Below are 24,251 nucleotides of genomic sequence, written 5' to 3'. Positions count from 1 at the left end.
GGTTTTCTACTAATTCACAAAAATTAATTCACACTGATTCTATTAATGTGGTGTGTTACATAGATTGCTTTTTGTATTTTGAACCGTATGTACCTGGGTAAATCCACCTGGTCGTGGTATATACAGTAATCCTCTTAGTATGCTGCTGAATTGAGTTTGCAAGTATTTTTTGAGAATTTTTGCATCAGTATTCATAAGGAATATCTGTAGTTTTCTTGTACTATCTTTGTGTCTTGCTTTGGTGTCAGGGTAATGCTGGATTCATAGAATGAGTTAGGAAGTGCTCCTTCTCATTAATTTTTTGGAAGAGTTTGAGAAGGCTTGGTATTAATTCCTTAAATGGTAGAATTTACCAGTTAAGCGATCTGGTCCTAGGTTTTTCTGTTTTGGGAGGGTTTTGACAACTGATTCAGTCTCCTTACTGGTTATAAGTCTGTTCAGTTATTCTGTTTCTTCATTAGTCCATTTTGGTAGATTGTGTTTCTAGGAATTTGTCCGTTTAATCTAAGTTACTCAGTTTGTTGGTGTACAGTTGTTTATAGTGTTCTCCTGTAATCCACCCCCCACTTTTTTTTTTGGTCATGCCACATGTGGCTTGTGGGATCTTAGTTCCCTGACCAGGGATTGAACCTAGGCCCTCGGCCATGAAAGTGTGGAGTCCTACCCACTGGACCACCGGGGAATTCCCTTATAATCCTTTTTATTCATGTAAAATTGGTAGTAATGTTCCCCCTTTCTTTTTTAAAAAAAATTTAAAATTTATTTATTTTTTTGGCTTCATTGGGTCTTTGTTGTGGTACGTGGGCTTCTCACTGTGGTGGCTTTTCTTGTTGCAGAGCACGGACTCTAGGCAGTGGGCTTCAGTAGTTGCAGTACGTGGGCTCTGTAGTTGTGGTGGGAGGGCTCTAGGGCACGTGGGCACAGTAGTTATGGCTCATGGGCTCAGTAGTCGTGGCTTGCGGGCTCTAGAGCACAGGCTCAGTAGTTGTGGTGCATGGGCTTAGTTGCTTTGCGGCATGTGGGATCTTCCTGGACCAGGGCTTGAACCTGTGTCCCCTGCATTGGCAGGTGGATTCTTAACCACTGCACCACTGGGGAAGTTTTCCCTTTTCATTTTTGATTGTAGTAATTTGTTTTCTCTCCTTTTTTTTTTTTTCTTGATCAGTTTAGCTAAAGGTTTGTCAATTTTGTTGATCTTTTCAAAGCAACAACTTTTGGTTTCATTAATTTTCTGTATTTTTCTATTTGCTATTTTGTTTATCTCTATTCTAATCTTTATTATTATTATTTTTTACTCCTGCTATCTTTGGGTTTTATTTGCTCTTTCTTGTTCCTTAAAGTGTACAGTTAGGTTATTAATTTGACCTTTTTTTCTTTTTAATTTTATGTGCTTGCAGCTGTAAATTTCCCTCTTTGCATTGCTTTTGTGGTATCCCATAAATTTTGGTATGTTGTGTTTCTGTTTTCATTCATCTCAAGGTATTTTCTAATTTCCCTGTGATTTCTTCTTTGACACTTTTGTTGGTTAAGCCTGTTGATTTCCACATATGAATTTTCCAGTTTTCTCTTGGGATGTTGATTTCTCATTTCATTGTGATTGGAAAAAATTATTTGTAAGAGGTCAGTTCTTATTAAATTATTAAGACTTGTTTTGTGGCCTTACATATAGTCTCTTCTGTGAAATGTTCCATGCGTACTTGAAAAGAATGTATATTCTGCTCTTGTTGGATGGAGTGTTCTCTATATGTCTTTTAGATCTAATTGGTTTGTAGTGTTGTTCAACTCCTCTGTTTCCTTATTGATTTTCTTTTCGGTTGTTCTATCCATTATTGAAAGTTCTGGTAAAGAGTCTCTGTTTAGGATAATGAAATTCTGGAAATAGATAGTGTTGATGGTTACACAACATTGTGAATGTACTGAATCCCACCGAATTTTACACTGAAAAATGGTTAAAATAGTTAAAAGTTATGAATGTGAAAGAATCAGAACTCCAAGAAAAGTCGTAAGACTATGAAAAAAAATGGCCATTTGGAAAATGAACAAAGGAACTACTGGAAATAAAAATTACAGTTATTGAATTTTAAAACTTAGTAGATGAGATAGAGTGAAATTTAGACACAGCTAAAGATAGAATTAATAAACTGGAATATCTGACAGGATAATCCTTAATGAAGCTCTTAGAAATAAGACTAGAATTAGAAAATTTTACATGTATCTAAAAGGAATTTCAATAAAAGAGAATAGAAGGGACTTCCCTGGTGGTCCAGTGGTTAACATTCTGCACTTCCACTGCAAGAGGTGTGGGTTCAACCGCTGGTCAGGGAACTAGGATCCTGCATGGCATGCAGTGCAGCCAAAAAAGAAAAAAAAATGTGTATGTGTGTATATATACACACACACGTATATATAAAAGAAAAAGAAAATAGAAAGGTAATATTCAGAGGGATGAGGCTAGGATCTTACAAATAAATGAAAGACATGACCGCTCAGATTCAGAAAGCCCAATGAAGAATACCAAAGACCAAAAGATTTTAAAAGCAACTAGAGTGGGACTTCCCTGGTGGCGCAGTGGTCGAGAATCCGCCTGCCAATGCAGGGGACATGGGTTCGAGCCCTGGTCCGGGAAGATCCCACATGCCACGGAGCAACTGAGCCTGTGCGCCACAACTGCTGAGCCTGCGCTCTAGAGCCTGCGAGCCACGACTACTGCGCCCGTGTGCCACAACTACTGAAGCCCCTGTGCCTAGAGCCCATGCTCCACAACAAGAGAAGCCACCACAGTGAGAAGCCTATGCACCACAAAATGAAGAGTAGCCCCAGCTTGCCGCAACTAGAGAAAGCCCGCGTGCAGCAACGAAGACCTAACGCAGCCTAAATAAATAAATAAACAAAACCACTCAAAAAATAGTAATAAAAAGCAACTAGAGTATAAAAGATTCCTTCAAATTAACATAGCATGCTTTGCCACAGCATCAGTAGAGACCAGATAATAGTAGAAAATGTCTTCAGAGAACTTCTGTAAACCTAGAAATATTGACCAAAATAAACAATTTTGGAGGGCAAAAGGGCAAACAGAAATTCTTGGTAACATGTAGATGGAAGGCAATAATTGAAGTTAGTATTTTAAGTTTCTTATACTGTTTGGAAATAGGGAAGGATGATAGACTTAAAATTGATGGTACATATATTTTCATATCAATAAGTATTTTATTATTATTATTTTAAATTAATTAATTTTTTTGGGTTGTGCTGGGTGTTCGTTGCTGTGTGCAGGCTTTCTCTAGTTGCTGCGAGCAGGGGCTACTCTTCGTTGCTGTGCGTGGGCTTCTCATTGTTTGTTTTGTTTTGTTTTGCGGTACGCGGGCCTCTCACTGTTGTGGCCTTCTCCCGTTGCGGAGCACAGGCTCCGGACGCGCAGGCTCAGCAGCCATGGCTCACAGGCCCACCGGCTCCGCGGCATGTGGGATCTTCCCGAACCGGGGCACGAACCCGTGTCCCCTGCATCGGCAGGCGGACTCTCAACCACTGCGCCACCAGGGAAGCCCTGGGCTTCTCATTGTCATGGCTTCTCTTGCTACAGAGCACGGGCTCTAGGTGCGCGGGCTTCAGTAGTTGTGGCACATGGGCTCTAGAGCACAGGCTTAGTAGTTGTGGTGCAAGGGGCTTAGTTGCTCCGCAGCATGTGGGATCTTTCTGGACCAGGGATTGAACCCGTGTCCTTTGCATTGGCAGGGAGATTCTTAACCATTGCACCACCAGGGAAGCCCCTCAATAAGTATTTTAAAACAAAATTTCTCAAAATGTGTTTTTAGAGTGTTAGTTTTTAAAAAAAAAACTTTAAAACTTGAAATATATAGGAGAATGACACCATGACCCTAGGGAAGAGTTTCTTAAGATAAAGTGCACAACGTTTAAAAGAAAATATTGCTAAGTATGATTATATAAAAATTAAGAACTTGTGCTTATCATGAAACACTGGTAAAAGAGATGAGTATTTCAGAGAAAGTGGAAGTATGAATGGTCAGAAGGCACAAAAAAAATGCTGAACTTCATTAGTAAATGAGAAAATTCAAGTTAAATGAAATGTTAATTTTTTATACCCACCAGACTGCAAAAAATTAAAAGTCTGATAGTGGCCAAGTGTTGGTAAAGATGTAGGAAAAAAGAACTATTTGCCTGTAGGAAATGTGAATTGTCATTTTGGAAAATAGTTTGGCCTCCTCTAGTAAAGTTGAGCAAACACGCCTGTGACTTAGTACTGTTCCTAGGTGTCTACTTTAGGAACATGCTTGCACAAAAATAAGTATAGTTAAGCCAACAGAATAGCAGCAGCAGAATATGGAGATGAAGAGCATTTGGAGGTACACTGCCTAGGATAAGATCCCAGCTTTGCCACTTACTAGTTTTGTGACTTTTGGTAAGTTACTTAACCTCATTGTGACAGTTTTCTCTTCTGTAAATATAGTACTTACCTAATCATATAGGGTTGATATGAGGATTAAATGTTATGTGTAAAGCCTGTCTTATATTGAGTGCTATTTGTGACAATTACATGTAACCATATAGATGAATGTAAAAAACATAATGTGTAAAAGAAACAAGTTGCAGAAAAATACATATGGCACCACACAATTTACACAGTTCAAAGCATATAACGTTTAACAAAAGCCTTATAAGAAAATTATTAAAATTTAGTAATGCAGGTACCCTTTGGGGAGGGAGGACGCGGGTGGTATAGGGAGGGGGGACACATGGGAGGTTTCTGTTTCTTAAACTCAGTGGTAAATCACAGAGGTGATTTTCATTTTCTTTGGACTGTACATGTTTATATATTTTATTTCATAGTAAAAACTAAAAATAAGGGTAGGATATGTGGAGTTAAATACTTGTTTGATGGAGGACTTCTCAGAGCACTGATAATGTTAATTGTACATTGTGAACTTCAAAGAGAGATATAGAATTTTTAGGGCTCCCCACTTGGTCATGGAGCCTTTTGGGTCTTAACAGCTAAAGTAGGACTGCATTATGTGATTGTTGATCTTTAGCCTGAGTTTTAGTGGATAAATAGAATTCTGTTTCACAGTGCACAGATATTTTAACTAAACCACCTACTATTGTACATTGAGTTCACTTGGATTTTTTAATCTTATGAGCAATATTGAAATGTTTTATTAAAAAATTTTTTTTATAAGACTGAAGTCTTTGCTTATATCTTTAATTATGAATTTTTTTCCCCTGAATTGTGCTATTTCATTTCCTTTACTATAGGAAGGAATTGTTGAGAATCTTTTCAAATGGGCCCGAGAGGCTGATCAGCCACTGAGGACATATTCTACTGGTCTGTTAGGAGGTGCTATGGAAAATCAAGACATTGCTGCCAACTACAGGGATGAAAATTCACAGCTGGTAAGGACCACGTTAGAATGATTTTTTTTGCATAAGATGGGAGTGTATTCACTCGTTCTTTCTTGCTACTGAACTTGAATAGGTAGATCTTATTTGTTACCTTGTACTAGAGTTATAACTGTAATTTCAGTATTTCAAGACTACTTTTCATAAGAGTTTTGATTGGACCTTTTTTTTTTTTTACTAGAAAATAGCTGTTTTTCATCTTGTCAAGGATCATGATATTTTGTACCAGATAAATAGTACCACTCCCTTTCCCTTCCCAACATCTGGATTATGAAAAATTTCAAACGTTTAGCAAAATATAATTTTACAGTGAACACCTGTATACACACCACTTACATTGATTGTGAATATTTTACTAAACTTATATTCATGAATACCCATCCATCCATTCACCCCTCATTATATCCATCCACCATTCTTTTTTTTTTTAATGCAAATTAAAATAAATTGCAGACCTAATCACTCTCTCTTTTTAAAACTAAGCATAATACTACAGTTTAGGCTTGACCCAAAAAATGAGTACTTCAAGGAAAAGGTAAAACATAAATGGTGAACTTGAAAATTAGATTATGTAATTATGTATAATGTGGATGACAGTATTTAACAGAATATAACTTATGGCAGATAAAAGTTTCAGAAACATTCATGTTTGATTTTCAGACACTTTTAAAAATTGTGAATGTATCTAGTGTCTGCCTCTTCAGGTGTGATGGTCCACCCCAGTTTGATCCAGCCAGATATGTTGTGAATTAGGTGTTTTATGTGCAGATCTTCTGGTTTGGGTTCTCTGGGAAATTTTATGGGGAATGAGACTTTTAGCCATTATTTATTTCATCAAGCTGTAGGAATCAAGTCAACATATTTATCAAATCTTTACTATTACCAGGCATTGAAATAATTGCATGATTATCCTTAAGTGGAAGTAAGAATTATTTGAATCATTTAAATTAAGATGCAGAAGAGACAACCCCTTTTATTCCAATATCTGTTGATAGGTGGCAATAGTACTTCGAAGACTGAGGGAGCTACAGCTTCAGGAAGTAGCTTTGAGGCAAGAAAGCAAGCGTCCTAGCCCACGAAAGCTCTCCTCTGAACCCCTTTTGCCTCTGGATGAAGAAGCTGTGGATATGGACTATGGCGACATGGCTGTAGATGTAGTGGATGGCGAACAAGAGGAAGCTTCTGGAGACATGGAGATCTCCTTTCATCTTGATTCAGCCCACAAGACCAGTAGCAGAGTGAACTCAGCAACTAAACCTGAGGAAGGAGGATTGAGGAAAAACAAGTCAGCAAAACAGGGTGACAGAGAGAGCTTTAGGAAAGCCAAGCAAAAGTTGGGTTTCTCATCATCTGATCCAGATCGCATGTTTGTTGAGCTGTCTAACAGCAGCTGGTCAGAAATGTCCCCCTGGGTGATTGGCACCAATTATACCCTTTATCCTATGACTCCTGCTATCGAGCAGCGACTCATTCTCCAGTATCTGACCCCTTTAGGAGAATATCAGGAGGTAAGCTTATTGGGAAGAGTAGTGTTCACATTTTGGGACCACTGTGTTTATTTCTGGGATATTTTGTGGTGTCATTTTATACATTGATGTGTTTTTACAATAATATAGAAAAGTCTTTGCCTCAAACTGGTAAAGTCTTATGGAGGTCACTCCTGATAAGGCCTTTTCGATCGAAGTGTGTTTGTATGTTTATCTTCATAAAGCGGGGGGAAGAGGCACCTCATTTCTTTAATCTTCTATCTTCATAAAGGAATAGGAAATATGTGAAAATAAATTCAAATGTTAAGACTTGTTTTTGGTGTTGATTTCAGTTACTTCCCATATTCATGCAACTTGGATCACGGGATTTGATGATGTTCTATGTTGACTTGAAACAGACTAACGATGTCCTACTTACATTTGAGGCACTCAAGGTAAAGTTCTTAAAAATGTTAGGTCACTGAGCATTTTATTGACATGGAGGTGCCTATATGTTTTGGTATGTAGCATCTCTGGATTTTATTGTTCAGGGTGGTGCTTTTTTTAAAAATAAATTTATTTTATTTATTTATTTATTTTTGGCTGCATTCGGTCTTCGTTGCTGCATGCGGGCTTTCTCTAGTTGCAGCGAGTGGGGGCTACTCTCCGTTGCGGTGCGTGGGCTTCTCATTGCGGTGGCTTCTCTTGTTGCGGAGCACAGGCTCTAGGTGTGCAGGCTTCAGAAGTTGTGGCTCGCGGGCTCTAGAGTGCGTGCTCAGTAGTTGTGGTGCATGGGCTTAGTTGCTCCGTGGCATGTAGGATCTTCCTGGACCAGGAATAGAACCCATGTCCCCTGCATTGGCAGGTGTATTCTTTTGTTTTTGTTTTTACATTAATTAATTATATTTTGGCTGTGTTGGGTCTTCGTTGCTGCATGCGGGCTTTCTCTAGTTGCGGTGAGTGGGGACTACTCTTCTTTGCAGCACGTGGGCTTCTTGTGGTGGCTTCTCTTGTTGTGGAGCATGGGCTCTAGGCGCGTGGGCTTCAGTAGTTGTGGCACGTGGGCTCAGTAGTTGTGGCGCATGAGCTTAGTTGCTCCATGGCATGTGGGATCTTGCTGGAATAGGGATCGAACCTGTGTTCTCTGCATTGGCAGGCGGATTCTAAACGACTGTGCCACCAGGGAAGTCCCAGCAGGCAGATTCTTATCCACTGTGCCACCAGGGAAATCCCCAGGGTGTTTCTATTGCCAGATGTGTCAGTCGTGACAAATGAAAATTTCTTTTTTAGATAGAAGAAATGAGGCTTACCAAGTGCCTCCACAGAAATTCAGGGGTCAGTCCTAGAGGATTGAATGTTAAAGGAGAAAGTGGGTCTAAACCTGAGAGTGGCCTCAGTTATTGTTACTGGATAGGAAGAGAAACTAAGTGTATAGTACCTTAGGTCATACTACCTTTTAAGTATTCTGTCAGCCAACACCACTTCTTCTCAGTTATTAACTATATACATATTGTATGATGTTAGATTATTTAGAGTGGACAAAATATAAAGCAGAAAATGAGTAAAGAAATAGAGGCATACTCAAATTCAGTAAAGGTAAATGATTTTCTAGGTTGCAAAGGGGCTAAATGTAAGAGGGCAAGTATGTCTAGCCCACCAAATCCATACCTTTTCATGATAATTTAGGTAATCTGAAGGGAGAGAGGTTAAGTGGAATGAATAATTTTGTGGCTATTATAGTTCTACCCAACAGGTAACTAAATGAACACAGTACTATTCTGTGATGTTTACAATATTAGACAAATAAATTAAGTCTCTGCTGTTTATTGTTTGGTTAAGAGAGACAGGCATGTAAGCCTATGATTTCTTTTAGATATTATAGATGTTGTGAAAAAAGTATGGGGCACAAAGGAAGGAATGGTCTGTTCTCCTTGAGAATTAGTAGCTTCTAGACAAGACCTCTGAAAAAGAGGTAATGTTCTCACTGGCTATTCAAAGTTACAATTTCATTCCTGATATTCCAGAGCCATGCTGTCCAATAGAACTTTCTGTGCGATGGAGATGTTCTTTGTGCTGTTGAAAACAGTGGCTACTAGCCATATGTGAGCACTTAAAATGTAGCTAGTGCTTCTGAGGCATTGAATTTTTAACTAAATTTTAATTAAATTAGCCACATGTGGCCAGTGACTAGTGCATTGGACAGCACAGTTCCAGAGTATATTGAAATTAAATAGAAATAAGGAAATTTGCCTTTCAGACCCCAGAAATTTTAAGTTTGGAGGAGGTCAGACATAAATTGGAGTAACATGTATTCCTATGTATGGGATGCAGTGTGTGTGTGTGTGTGTGTGTGTGTGTGTGTGTGTGTGTGTGTGTGTGTGTATAAAGTGTGTAAACTCATGATTATACTTTGAACAGTGAGATGAAGCTGGAGGTCAGAGTTGTCTCCAGTGACCCAAAGGGATTGCTTTCAGATGCAGCATCCTGTCCTGAAAAGGAAATAGTGAAGAAGGGATTTGGGCAGTTGCTATTTCTGTAGGTCTTTGTATGAGGAACTGTAATGGGTGTCATTATTCAGCTGTTTTCTGTGCAGACTCATATAAGGGATTAAAGAAAATGAAATAAGGATGAACAGGGAAAAATCAGACAAGAGATCCTTCTTATAGGGAAATAAAAAGTATAGAAAGTTATGTGTACTGTTTTGTTCAAAAGGAAGTCTCAGTTGTGTAGGAGAAGGAACAGGTGTTGAAGTTAGTATTGGGTTGGCCAAAATGTTCTGGTTTTTCTGTAAGATCGTATAGATCAATAGAAACAAAATGGGATAAAATAGTAAATTAAGAACTAGAGGGCTTCCCTGGTGGCGCAGTGGTTGGGAGTCCGCCTGCCGATGCAGGGGACACGGGTTCGTGCCTCAATCTGGGAGGATCCCACATGCCGCGGAGTGGCTGGGCCCGTGAGCCATGGCCGCTGAGCCTGCGCGCCCGGAGGCTGTGCTCCGCAACGGGAGAGGCCACAACAGTGAGAGGCCCGCGTACTGCAAAAAAACAAAAACAAACAAACAAAAAGAACTAGAACCTTATATGGAGGTACAATACAAGAAGAGAAAATAGAATCTTTGCCCACATGAGTGAGGTGAGCCAGGTTATGGGCTATGTTGAGCCAAGTAGAATTAAGGTTCTTGGTAAAGATTGAGCCTGTTTGTTCTCTGTTTCCCTACCTACTGATCTGGCAGTGGAACTGCCACTTTATGATAGTGACATTATTGGAAAAAGCACGTGCAGTGGCCTAAGTATTGGGGAGGGAACCATACATAGTTTAGTTTCTTGGGGAAAGACTTGGTGGGAATGTGGTAGAGGTTTGTGTATCAGCCAAGTAAAGAGTGAAGGGATTTGAATTATATATAAGGGTTAGTCTGAGTTTCTGTGTTAAGAGAACTTCTGAAGAGGGTACATACATGTTGTTTTTGCCATTGACCTTGGTGAAATTTATACAGGTATCAAATCATGTAATTACAAATCTGTGTTGTCTTGTCTGTACCTGCTGCCTGTATCACCACCCAGAAGACACCTTGACATGAGAAACAGGAGGCCAACGGAAACAGGAGGCTCCAGTTCTCCTGAGGCCCCATCCACGTTGGCCTGGGTTCAAAGTCATTGAGTAGCCTGCTGCTTGCATTGCACTCCTTGCCCTTAAAATTGCCCAGAAGATCAGGTCCACCCAGAGAGGCTAGTAAGAATTGAACAGCAAGTTAACAAAACTTGATAACAAAGGCCTGTCTAATAGAGACTTAATAAAATAGTTCATTAATAAAGGTCTTTTTAAAGTGCATTCTGATTAGTTCTAAAAATTTACAAATTTTGATAATTTACTGAAGACTTTTCTTTGGGGATATATTGAGGATAAATTTAAAGGAAAGCAGAGTTTTGGATTTTATTAGATGATGAGTCAGTGACTGAGCCAAAGCTAAAACATAGAGCTGATGATGTTTAAAGGATTAAAATGGGAAGGGTAACAAAAATCCTTTAGGGAAGCTATGTAATAATAAAATGGTGTAGGATTATGTCGTTATGTACAGCAATATTCTTCATTTCTTATTTTTCACCCTCATGAAAACCTTTGGTATTAGGAGGGAATATTATGGAATCCTAGAGTTTTTTTGTTTTGTTTTTTGTTTCCCTTAAGCAGTATTGGTTTTACTTCTGTTTTGAGGGAGTGGTTGTCTGCTTCAGAGGAGTCTTTGTGTTTAGCAACTGTGAAGAGATATTTGTTCTAGATATTTGTTCTAGATATTTTTCCACGGTGATATGTGTCCTCTTTGTTTAGCACCTAGCATCTCTCCTGCTCCATAACAAGTTTGCCACAGAATTTGTTGCACATGGTGGAGTACAGAAATTACTGGAAATTCCTCGTCCTTCTATGGCTGCAACTGGTGTATCCATGTGCTTGTATTACCTGTCCTACAACCAGGATGCCATGGAAAGAGTAAGTCCAGTCCATTCAGATGTATGGGAATGGGATAGGGTGGGGATTATTCTAGTACATTCACAGGAAAACTTTTGGATAAGAAAAAATGAATAGGTGGATTAGGTGTTAATGAAAGAAGCAAGGAGCATGAATCTTTACAGAGCATTCCAAAAATGTAAAATTCTTTAGAAAAGGTCCAAAATGTAAAATTTTGTAGTCCTTTTTTTCCTGACTCTCTGAAAGAAAAAGATCCAACAAAAAACCCAAGATGGATTGGGGTCACAGAACTTTTTTTTAGTTTTTGCCATTTTACTGCATTAGAATTATTTTCAGGCTCTTTTCAGATGTCCCTCAGTGGAGTTATATTTTGCATTTTTGAGTCAGTCTATTATAAAAACAACAGATGATGCTTTGTGTATTTGTGTTAACAAATAGTTCGTGGTAGAGACAGTAAAATCATTCCAGTTGTTCTCAGGGCTCCAGAGAAAAACATGGTAGCGTGGCAGCTACCCTCTGGTAGCTGGTTTTCTGGGTTTTTCCAGCTAAGACTTTTTATTTAGTGATTTTTTAAAAAAGTCTAAGTGGGTTGTACATTTGAAAAGAAATGGGTCCTTAGATACCACTAGGGAAGCTCTTGTCATTTCTATGCCTGGAATATTTTTCTAATATTCTATGTGGTGTGGCTTTTCTGGTAGAGAGAAGTTGGTAAATTCTTCTTGGGTGGTGTCTTTATTCATCTTTGTATATGTACTAATAGGGTAATATTTTGATTTTAATTTTTTTAACTCCTTAAGATTCAGCATTATGCAAGGATATGTAATCTTTTGAGAGTAGTAACCTAATCTGTGTGTGTATGTACAAAATTAATTGTGGTTAAGATAAAAAAGTATCAAACAAACCTGGGTAATGCTTCATAATTCATTGTCTGACTTACAGGAGACAACAAAATGTGTGTGAATGAATCAGTGAGTGAATGGATATTAAACTTGTAGACTTTAGTATGAGAAGGCTCAGTCACTTTTATGAGCCTGGGGAAGTCCCTTATGTCTGTGAGCCACTTCTTCACCTGTTAGGTGGGAATACTAATATGTGTGTAACAGAGCATTGTGAGCATTAAAGGATATAAATATTTGCAGAATTTAGCACTCAGTATGTTTAGGTGGAATTTAAATATTTCTTTAAATTTAGGTTGTTTTCAGGCTTGGAATAGATTGTTATAAAATTTCATTTGTAACTTAAGCTTTAAACTCAGAATGACTTGCCCAGGAGTGATTATTGTATTTTGCAAAGATATCTATCTACACTGTGAATTTTTCTTCCCTTTTGTGAAGGTTCCTTTCCCCCAAATTTTTAAAAATTACGTTTTATTTTTATTTTTTGCAGGTTTGCATGCATCCCCACAATGTTCTGTCTGATGTGGTGAACTACACACTGTGGTTAATGGAATGTTCTCATGCTTCAGGATGCTGCCACGCTACCATGTTTTTCTCAATCTGCTTCTCCTTCCGGGCTGTATTGGAACTCTTTGACCGCTATGATGGTCTTCGTCGTCTGGTGAACTTGGTGAGGTTCTTCAGTGGCTTCTCTTTGTGAGGAGCAGGGGTTCTGCTTGTCTGGGCTGCCCGTCAGTGGCATTGAAGAGAGGAAGCTTCTGACTGGAGGAATTTTGCTATCATTTTTATGGATGAAGTCTTTTTTCCTCCTTCATTTACAAGTTTCTTTTCCTCTTAAGAGGACTATACCATTGTAGACTTGCCTTGAATATAGTAATCTTACAGGGGGAATTGCTTGATCCTTCTAAAAAGCAAGTTTTGTGCCTCTGTGTCTTTCAGCATGATTGAAAACTATATAATTTTTCAATATAGGTTTAATGTTTTGCTTTCATATGGCTACTCTTAGCATGTTGTATGGACAGATGTACTTTGATGTTTGTCAATCTTCATGAGCACAAAAGTTGATTGAAGTCTTTCTCCTCTCCTTTTACTTTTCTCTTCCTCTTTGTTCTTCCTCCTCTTTTGCCACATTCTTTTGCCTCTTTCTTAATAGATCAGTACTTTGGAGATTCTAAATTTGGAAGATCAGGGTGCACTTCTGAGTGATGATGAAATATTTGCTAGCCGCCAAACTGGGAAACATACGTGCATGGCCTTGCGCAAGTACTTTGAGGCTCACCTGGCCATTAAATTGGAACAAGTGAAGCAGTCACTTCAGAGGACTGAGGGTGGCATTCTTGTTCATCCTCAACCCCCTTACAAGGTGAGAGAACCTTGTCTAAAAAGGAAACGTTGTTAGCACTGTCTGTAGCATCTTGGGCCTGAAATGCACATTCATATCGGTGGAGTCCACGTGGGATGTACATTGTTGGATTATACTTGCACTGTGTGGAGGCAGAATACTTGAAAAGGGTTGTAGGGAATTCCCTGGTGGTCCAGCGGTAGGACTTGACATTTTCACTGCAGTGGCTTGGGTTTGATCTCTGGTTGGGGAACTAAGATCCTGCAAGTCACACGGTGTGGCCAAAAAACCCCACAAACAAACAAACAAACAAAAAATGGGTATATTGAGGACTTATTTTGCTCCCAGTTGTAAGTTTCTATCTCTGGAATACTAGAACTAAAAGATGAACTGAGAGGTCTGTAAAAGGGCTTTCTTTTATGGAAAGTACTAGATATTCTACCTTCTTCTGTGTGGAATTTTTTTTCTGAAAGGGTGCATCTATAATTCCACTTCACTATCATTTTTGAACTTAGTATGTTTTGTAACAAAGATTGGTATCTGCGTGTTTTAAAAATCACAAATTGAAAAGAAACCAATTATTTTACGTGGTGCTTCTTTTTAAGCTGTGAAATATATGCACCAATGATTTGAACATTTTGTTACCTTTTTGGGCAAAATGTATTATGAGTCTAGTTATAAATAAAATAAAAGATTAAACATTTATATATATTCATTGTTTCACATGTGGGCTGTGGACTCAAGAAGTGTGGGATTTGAAAGCTATTATTACTTAGCTTTATTATTAAAATCTGTTGACCACTGAGCTGTGCTGGAGAAGATAGCAGGCAGATTGAGTTCTTTAATAATATGTATCTCTGGGCTTCCCTGGTGGTGCAGTGGTTAAGAAGCTGCCTGCCAATGCAGGGGACACGGGTTCGAGCCCTGGTCCGGGAAGATCCCACATGCCGCAGAGCAGCTAAGCCCGTGTGCCACAACTACTGAGGCTGCAAGTCACAACTACTGAGTGCACGAGCCTAGAGCCCATGCTCTGCAACAAGAGAAGCCACTGCAATGAGAAACCTGCGCACCGCAACGAAGAGTAGCCCCCACTTACCGCAACTAGAGAAAGCCCTCGCGCAGCAACAAAGACCCAGTGCAGCCAAAAATAAATAAATTAATTAAAAAATAATAATAATATGTATCTCTCCTTTTAGGCATGTTCATATACTCATGAACAGATTGTGGAAATGATGGAGTTTTTGATAGAATATGGCCCAGCGCAGCTATATTGGGAGCCAGCTGAAGTCTTCCTCAAACTTTCTTGTGTCCAACTCTTGTTGCAGCTTATTTCTATTGCTTGTAATTGGAAGACCTATTATGCAAGGTGGGACCATGAAGTTAAAAGTCTGCTTTTTGCTAAAGTTAATGTTGGTTTTCACAATAGTGTATGCTTAACAAACATTTGTTGAATTGAATTGAAATTTTGGACTTGAATCTGAGAAACTAGATTAAGCATGATAATTAAGCATGATAATATCATTTTAAATTTATAGAGTGTTTGGTCATGGTGATTATAAATACTGCAAAATAGGCAAGGATCATTATCTGTACTCTTAGAGAAGTTACATAATCTACATGGCTACAGCTGCAGAGGTGGGGTTGAAATCCTGTCTGGACACTGGAGTCCAGTATTCTGTGGTACTTAGACTTTAAACATCTCTCTGTTGCTTGACAACCATATATAATATTTATCTTACCTTCACATAAAACTGTATTTTTTGCTCTTGTTATGATTTTCACCATTCAGTTGAAAACAGCAAAGCGGGACAAGGCTCAGGGAAAAACAGGTAATGGAATCAGGAGGTTGGGTAGGTTCTATTTGAGGATGATGTAAAAAGAATTAAAACTATATTTTGGAAAAGATGGAGTCTGAAGGGAAGATAGTAACAAAATTTATAAACAGTGGTTCTTGACCTCCTTTCCCTATCCACCCACTGCCATAAAGACAAGAGGTGCTTATTTAGGGTGCATATAGATTGTTTGCTAAATCCCAGGGTAATTAAATCTAGAGGAATACCTTTGGAGTGGCCGTTTTCAACCTTTTTGGTCTCAAGATCCCTTTACTGTATTAAAAATTATTAGAACCCAAAAAAACTTTCGTTTTTACATCTTGATATTTAACATATTGGAAATTAAAACTGAGAAAATATAAAAATATTTATTTATTTAAAAATAATCTGAATCCATTACTTACTAGCATTTTTTATGAAAAGTTTCCAAAATAAAACCAGGTGATTTCAGCAAGTTTTTAAAATGTTCTGGTTTAATATCTCATATCTGCTTCTATATTCAACCTTTTGTGACATCACACATGACAAGCCTCTGGAAAGCTCTACTATACACTCTTGAGAGAATGAGAGTGACGAAGGAAAGTAACATCTTAGTGTTATTATAAAAATAGTTTTTATATCAGCACCTTTTGAAAGAGGCTCAGAGACTCCTAGGGTCCCCTAACCACACTTCAAGAACCACTGTTTTAGAGTATTAAAGTAGGTTATATTTACTTGGAGAACATTGCTTTAAAGATGATGGAAACTCAGACGATAATGAGGAAGGTTATAAATACATTTTTTGAGGGGTAAATTCATATTTGATTACATAAGAAAATATAAATATGTCCTTTAAAAGCTTAACTTTAAAAATAAAATACTTGTTTTGCTTAGAATATATAAAACCTTAGAAATGAAAATTATTCTTAGCCACTGTTAATTTCTTTTTTAATAGTCTTTTTTCCATAATGTATGTAAATATACATATTTGAGATTATAGTATTTAATCAAACTCATCTTTTAGATGAAATATCTCAAAATACATAAAGATACAGAGAATAATATAACAACTACTCCATACCCAGGGTTGGCATGTTGCTGTATTTGCTTCTGTTTCAGTTCCTTTCCATTTTCTGCCTCCTGAGAGTGACCAGTCTTCTGAACTTGGTGTGCATTCTCTCCATTTTTTTATGCTATACATATGTGTGGGTGTGTAAACAATAATATATTATTCTTTTGTATGTTTTAAAGTTATATAAAATATTATCCTGTGTACGTCTTTTGCAGCTTGCTTTTTTCACCCTTATTTATTTACTCTTTTAATGTAAGTTTCAGGTATATAGCCACCCTTACGTGTTTGAGATTTATGTGTTGATATTTGAACTCTTGTATTTCTGTACTGTAGTTTATTCTCCTATTGATGAACATTTAGTGTCTTTTGTTTCTTTTTTTCCTGTTAAATGAATGGTACCACAAACCTCTTTTTGGAGTCTCTCTTGAGGATATGTTGTGTATAACCTGGGTTGTAGTGTGTCTTCATTTCATCTGTAGTGGATGTTGCCAAGTTGCTTGGAAAATGCTCATACTATCTTCTTCTCCCACTGCAGTCTATGGGAGTTTTCATTTTTATTCCTTCTTGCCAATACTCGGTATTGTCAGACTTAAAATTTTATATCTTAGTTTTCTATTTCATTGATGTTGTATTTTGAGCCTTTTCATTTGTCCTTTATTTATTTATTTTTTACATCTTTATTGGAGTATAATTGCTTTACAATGGTGTGTTAGTTTCTGCTTTACAACAAAGTGAATCAGTCATACATATACATATGTTCCCATATCTCCTCCCTCCCCACCGTCCCTATCCCACCCCTCCAGGCGGTCACAAAGCACTGAGCTGATCTCCCTGTGCTATGCAGCTGCTTCCCACTAGCTATCTGCCTTACGTTTGGTAGTGTATATATGTCCATGCCTCTCTCTCGCTTTGTCACAGCTTACCCTTCCCCCTCCCCATATCCTCAAGTCCATTCTCTAGTAGGTCTGTGTCTTTATTCCTGTCTTACCCCTAGGTTCTTCATGACATTTTTTTTTAATTCCATATATATGTGTTAGCATACGGTATTTGTCTTTCTCTTTCTGACTTACTTCACTCTGTATGACAGACTCTAGGTCCATCCACCTCATTACCAATAGCTCAATTTCGTTTCTTTTTATGGCTGAGTAATATTCCATTGTATATATGTGCCACATCTTCTTTATCCATTCATCCGAGGATGGACACTTAGGTTGTTTCCATCTCCGGGCTATTGTAAATAGAGCTGTCATTTGTCCTTTAGAGTTCTTTGAAAATAATTGTCAGTAGCTGCAAAGTAGTTCATCATATGAGTGTACCATAATTTAACACATATATTCCTTTTGTCTGTGTAAGTTTTCTTAATTCTTTTGCTGTCCATGATGTGTTAATGGACATCTTAATGCATAAATACTTGTTTGTATTGAATACTTCTGATTATTTCCTTAGGACAGATTCCTAGAGGTGAAATTCCTGGGCCAAAGGTTATGAACGTTTTAAGAACTTTGTTTCATATTTCCAAATTATTTTCTGAAAAGAGTATACTTATTTCTACTCCCACCAAAAGTTTGAGAGCATTTGTCTCTGTACATCTTCATCAGCATTGGGGATTATCCCTTGTTTTTAATCTTAGCAGTCTGATAGGTGAAAATTCCATCCCTGTGTTTTTTGAAATTAAAGTTGTGGTGACTTACAGGCCCTCTCCTGATGCCATGGCTAGGGACAGAGCCATAGTCCCTACTATATCAGTAGTAGTTCTGATCCATTGTCTCTCTCTTTTAGCTGTTGTTGTTTCTTGTGGCTGTATCCTAGTTTCCCTTTGACTAATTCTTCTTCCTGTCCAGGAATGACACTGTGCGCTTTGCTTTGGATGTCTTGGCTATTCTCACTGTTGTGCCAAAAATTCAGCTCCAGTTGGCAGAATCAGTGGATGTGCTGGATGAGGCTGGCTCCACCGTCTCCACTGTAGGTAGGTTGTACCTTGCCATTTTTGTTATTACGTGGTCTTTGTTTTCCTTTGCTATTCTGGTTGTTACTTACCTGACCTAATTTTACAGTATTAGAACAGAAGGTAGTAGAGGAGGGTACCTTGTAAGTCTTATAAGTCATGCCATCAGTTTCATATAAGGGAGTCATGGTAGTGAATTCAGGTTTTCTGGGTGGTATAGGCATTTCCTATACATATGTATACATATACATAATTGTACATGTGCATTCCTGGAAACCTTGTACTCTGCAGAGTGTTGTGCTAAAAATAGAATTTATGAGAAAAATAGATTGGGGCAGACAGTAAAAAAGTTTAGCAACTTTGTAATCTGAGCCCTAACAAAATTAGTAATTGCCAAGCAGTGCAGAATGGATAGAAGCTATTATACACAAAAACAAAAGGAAAATACACTTTGTTTGAAAATACCCTTTATTAAGAGCAGGGCTGATGAGGGCTACTGCTAAGGTGAGCATGGCAAGTTGTGTGACTGGCTGTGGGCCCTAGGGTGTACCACTCTGGGGAGAAAGCCCAAGGCATAGCCACTTGTTTTTAACTTGCTGCCACTATAGCAGCCGGGCTGAGGGCTTTTTCCTTTCCTGCTGAAGGTTTTTATTTATTCCCACTATTTTTGTTCTACTTACCCAGGAAAGTTTGTACATGACCCTGGGTGACTTCCACATAATGCTGACGTCATTCCCCTATTTAACATATAAGGTATTATGTCATAAAGATGCACTGTAATAGAACTGATTTCATTTTATACAAACTATTCCTTATACTTTTTTAAAAAAATTAATTAATTATTTTTGGCTGTGTTGGGTCTTCGTTTCTGTGCGAGGGCTTTCTCTAGTTGTGGCAAGCGGGGGCCACTCTTCATCGCTGTGCGCGGGCCTCTCACTATCGCGGCCTCTCTTGTTGCAGAGCACAGGCTCCAGACGCGCAGGCTCAGTATTGTGGCTCATGGGCCTAGTTGCTCCGTGGCATGTGGGATCTTCCCAGACCAGGGCTCGAACCCGTGTCCCCTGCATTGGCAGGCAGATTCTCAACCACTGCGCCACCAGGGAAACCCTCCTTATACTTTTTTTTAAAAAAGTGTAGTTTTTTTTTTTTTTTTTTTGTGGTATGCGGGCCTCTCAGTGTTGTGGCCTCTCCCGTTGCGGAGCACAGGCTCCGGACGTGCAGGGTCAGCGGCCATGGCTCATGGGCCCAGCCGCTCCGTGGCGTGTGGGATCTTCCCGGCCAGGGGCACAAACCCGCGTCCCCTGCATCGGCAGGTGGACTCTCAACCACAGCGCCACCAGGGAAGCCCTAGTTTTCTTTTAAGTGGAACAAAATGAATAGAACTCTAAATTCTGACTCTGGAATAACCGTTGAAGTTGGCCATTAGTTTTATGAGGAATAATATAAAATGTTTATTTTTTCCCCAATAGGTATCAGCATTATTTTGGGAGTGGCTGAGGGTGAGTTCTTTATTCATGATGCTGAAATTCAGAAGTCAGCACTTCAGATTATCATCAATTGTGTGTGTGGCCCGGATAACAGAATTTCTAGTATTGGCAAATTTATCTCTGGAACTCCTCGGAGAAAGCTGCCTCAGACTCCCAAAAGCAGTGAGCACACTCTGGCCAAGATGTGGAATGTGGTCCAGTCCAACAATGGCATCAAGGTGCTTCTGTCCTTACTCTCCATCAAGATGCCCATCACAGATGCAGACCAGATCCGGGCCCTGGCCTGCAAGGCCCTGGTGGGCCTGTCTCGCAGTAGCACTGTCCGGCAGATCATCAGCAAACTGCCCCTTTTCAGCAGCTGTCAAATCCAGCAACTGATGAAAGAGCCTGTGCTGCAGGACAAACGCAGTGACCATGTCAAGTTCTGCAAATATGCTGCTGAGCTCATTGAACGGGTGTCAGGAAAGCCACTTCTCATTGGCACTGATGTGTCACTGGCACGACTGCAGAAAGCAGATGTTGTTGCCCAGTCAAGGATCTCCTTTCCTGAGAAAGAGCTGCTTCTGCTGATACGAAACCATCTCATTTCTAAAGGGCTTGGGGAGACAGCAACTGTGCTGACTAAAGAGGCTGACCTGCCCATGACTGCTGCCTCCCATTCTTCTGCCTTCACCCCAGTCACTGCTGCTGCTTCTCCTGTTTCTCTTCCCCGTACCCCTCGCATTGCCAATGGCATTGCAACTCGACTGGGCAGCCATGCTGCTGTGGGTGCCTCTGCCCCTTCTGCCCCCACTGCTCATCCTCAGCCACGGGCCTCCCAGGGTTCACTAGCTCTGCCTGGCCCGTCTTATGCAGGCAACTCTCCTTTGATTGGTAGGATCAGTTTTATCAGAGAGAGGCCATCACCCTGCAATGGCAGGAAAATCAGAGTGTTGCGGCAGAAGTCGGACCATGGCGCCTACAGCCAAAGCCCAGCCATAAAAAAGCAGTTGGACAGACATCTTCCTTCCCCACCTACGCTGGACAGTATCATCACAGAATATCTTAGAGAGCAGCATGCTCGCTGCAAGAACCCAGTTGCCACCTGCCCACCTTTCTCTCTCTTTACTCCTCACCAATGTCCTGAGCCAAAACAGAGGCGGCAAGCGCCAATAAACTTTACCTCAAGGCTAAACCGCAGGGCATCATTTCCAAAGTATGGAGGGGTGGATGGCGGATGCTTTGATAGGCACCTTATCTTTAGCAGGTAAGGAGAGGTTACCTCACTTCCTGGGAATTGGAATGATTTTTCTATTTAAGTCAAAGTATGTGGGTAATATCAGCATAAAGTAATTAGTCCAGAAAACCATCTGTTGGCCTGAAATACTAGGAATTATCACTGTGTGAATACATGAGCAATGCGACTATACCCCCTTTTGTCAACCATGGGTTCCTCGTGTGATTATTGGCAATATATTGATAAGGTACTCTGTGTTCTTGCTATAACTAGTATGTTTTCTAGAACCCATGCAACACTCTGTCCCTAACTAGGCTCTCAAGTTTGTTTTTGTGCTGGTGCAAGTTGTCTCCTCTTATTCCTTAAAAATCTTAAGTGAAGGTCATGGTATCCCAGGTTTTACACATGGGAATTTTTGTTATTGTTAAAATTTTTAAGTGAAGGTCATTTTCTCTCTTTTAAAATGAAGATGAACCACTGAAGGTCACTGATATTTTGGAAGAACCCATTTGAAACATAAATGTTTTGTTTTTCCTTCTGTCCTTCTAACAGAGTTTTCTTTTTCTGAGTCCTTGCCTGTTCTTTGTCTCTGATTCTCTTTTGTTTGCTTAGGTTCCGTCCTATTTCAGTGTTCCGGGAAGCCAATGAGGATGAGAGTGGCTTCACCTGTTGTGCATTCTCAGCACGAGAGCGGTTCCTGATGCTTGGCACCTGCACTGGGCAATTGAAGCTCTATAATGTGTTTAGTGGACAGGAGGAGGCCAGCTATAACTGTCACAACTCAGCTATCACACACCTTGAACCTTCCAGGGTAAAGGTCGCTTCCTAGGTTATTCTCAATCATTGTTCTAGGATAGGTTGGTGAACTGTGGGCTTGTGGTCTGACTGGTTTCCTGTATTTGTGCATAAAGTTTTATTGGAACACAACCATGCTCGTACGTTTATGTATTGTCGTGGCTACTTTTATGCTACCATGACAGAGTTGAGTATTGTAGTTGCATGCAACACAGATCATATGGCCTGCATAAACCTGAAGTATTTACTATCTGGCCCTATGTTTGCCAACCCTTGTTCTAAGACCTGAACATAGATAGATTTTTAATTTGCTTCATTTGGAAATGGAGATTATCAACTATGACCACTAAAGTTTTCTTTTTGTGTTGGAAGGAAATCTCAGAGTACTGTGAATTTTTAGGAAAACAAGCATATGATTCCAGTGGTAGTTCACAGTTTATTAACACTATTCTATGGATGAAATTCATGCCTTTGCTGTTTCTAAAAGTCAAGACTGTTAAGATGACAAGAATAATTTTCCTGATTTTAAAGTAAAGGAGGTTGACCTTTTTATTGGGCTTTCTCTTTGAAAAACCTTTAAGAATCCTTAGCTAGGAAGTCTAACAACTGTTTCCAGTTGACTGATAATTCAGATGAGATAGATGGAGAAATATGGCCAAATATTAAGAAAGGAGGAACCATCTTTGACATCTTTCCAAGTGTCACATCCCCCCACCCCCTGCCTTGGAACTATTATATTTTAGGAGGATTTAATATTCTTAAATTTAGTTATTTTTTAGGACATAGGAGGTACATGTTACTTAAGTCCTAGCAGCTTCTGACCATTTCTTGGTTCCTAAAAGTTTTTCTGTTTTCTTTATAATCCAACAGTATATTTTATATTTTAGAATGCTAATGGAAGATGGCATTTATATAAACACATGATTACCCACCTTGGGCCTCCCATCTTCTTTTAGGACGGGTCCTTGCTGCTGACATCTGCTACTTGGAGCCAGCCTCTGTCTGCACTTTGGGGAATGAAATCAGTATTTGATATGAAGTATGTATCTACTTTTATAACCTAGTCTCTCTGTTTTACAGTTTATCCCCTTCATCTGATTCTTTGACTTAAAGGCTTTTGGGAAAAAGAGGAATGCTATAAGTCATATTGCTGACTTCTCTCTTCCTCATCTGTGGTACATGTTTAATAAGATTTTATTTTTCTTAATTGCTGGGTTTTCTTACTGGGTAGGTATATACATTCCCATCACACAGCAGACCCTTCACTAATCCAAAATGGCACATCTACGTATTTTCTCATGTTCACATGCGTACATTGCTATCTTAGCTGGAGCATATTTCAAAGGCACGTGTACCCAGTTAGCCATTTCTTTAACCAGGTAGTTTCCATTAATTATTTTGGATCTGCTTGGACAAACTGGTGGAGGGAATTTTCTTTTTAATCTTAGGTGTACAAGTTTTTCCTCTTTGGGAGCTTAGAATCTTTAGGTGAGTATAGTCAGGCAAGAGGCTGAGGATCACCTTGTTTTCAGTCAGTTGAATAATTATGTCCCAAAGGTCAGTTATATCAGTACTTCTGTTGTTTGTTCATAGGCATTCCTTCACAGAAGATCACTATGTTGAGTTCAGTAAGCACTCTCAGGATCGAGTCATAGGCACAAAAGGAGACATTGCCCATGTAAGTACTTTAGAATCCACTTCTTTCAAGTGATTTGTCTATTTGTTTATACTGAGATCTTCTGGACTGAGTGTGAGGACTTAAGTCCTGTGGGTGACAAAAAAAAATTACTCAGTGATATTCTTTCCAGATAGAATCTGTAAGTGTAATGAAGTAATTCTGAGTTATATGGGAAAATGTGAAGAGAACTTTATCTGACAATTTGAGAACTATTTCATTAGCAGAGCAGATATTTTCAAACACTAAGTTTTAGATGAAATAAAGTCCCTGCCTTTATGGAGCCTCACTGGGGAGACAGTGAATAAAGAAGCAAATATATAGTATGTCAGATGGTAAGTGCTGCCAGGGAAAAGAAAGCAGGGTAAGAGGTAGGAAGTGCTTGGTGGTGGTGTGGGGGACTTCCTTTTTATCTAGGAAATCAGTGTCACTGATTGGGTAATGTTTAAGCAGTGTCTTGAAGGAAGTGTGGGCATCATGCAGATGTGTGGGGAAAAGTGATCTAAGACGGGGTATGGCAAGGGAAAAGCCCTTACTTGGGAGGTGGGAGGAAGAAGGCTGAGGTCAGTGGTGGGGCATAGCATGTAGCCTCTTGCAATGTGTTGTTTAAGACCTTTGGTTTTTCCTCTGAGTGAGATGAAGACACTGGAGGGTGAGCAAGAAAGCACATGAC

At 39.3% G+C, this 24,251-nt stretch overlaps 1 protein-coding gene across 2 annotated transcripts in view; it reads left to right on the top strand.

The window, feature by feature from the left end:
• DCAF1 (DDB1 and CUL4 associated factor 1) overlaps nucleotides 1-24,251 on the top strand; it is a 93,055-nt gene that overhangs the window by 41,214 nt on the left and 27,590 nt on the right. For both annotated transcript variants that reach the window (XM_082663142.1, XM_082663141.1), the window contains 12 exons: nucleotides 5,269-5,406; nucleotides 6,408-6,920; nucleotides 7,232-7,333; nucleotides 11,202-11,360; nucleotides 12,726-12,905; nucleotides 13,389-13,598; nucleotides 14,774-14,943; nucleotides 18,302-18,426; nucleotides 19,875-21,138; nucleotides 21,721-21,919; nucleotides 22,860-22,942; nucleotides 23,497-23,581. In XM_082663142.1, the coding sequence (XP_082519268.1) occupies nucleotides 5,269-5,406; nucleotides 6,408-6,920; nucleotides 7,232-7,333; nucleotides 11,202-11,360; nucleotides 12,726-12,905; nucleotides 13,389-13,598; nucleotides 14,774-14,943; nucleotides 18,302-18,426; nucleotides 19,875-21,138; nucleotides 21,721-21,919; nucleotides 22,860-22,942; nucleotides 23,497-23,581 (3,228 nt within the window). The remainder of the gene's footprint in view (nucleotides 1-5,268; nucleotides 5,407-6,407; nucleotides 6,921-7,231; nucleotides 7,334-11,201; nucleotides 11,361-12,725; nucleotides 12,906-13,388; nucleotides 13,599-14,773; nucleotides 14,944-18,301; nucleotides 18,427-19,874; nucleotides 21,139-21,720; nucleotides 21,920-22,859; nucleotides 22,943-23,496; nucleotides 23,582-24,251) is intronic.

The sequence above is a fragment of the Grampus griseus genome, assembly GCF_964374135.1.
Source record: "Grampus griseus genome assembly, chromosome: 10".
In the NCBI taxonomy this organism is placed as follows: domain Eukaryota; kingdom Metazoa; phylum Chordata; class Mammalia; order Artiodactyla; family Delphinidae; genus Grampus; species Grampus griseus.
This window is presented reverse-complemented; position numbering and strand designations above follow the sequence as displayed.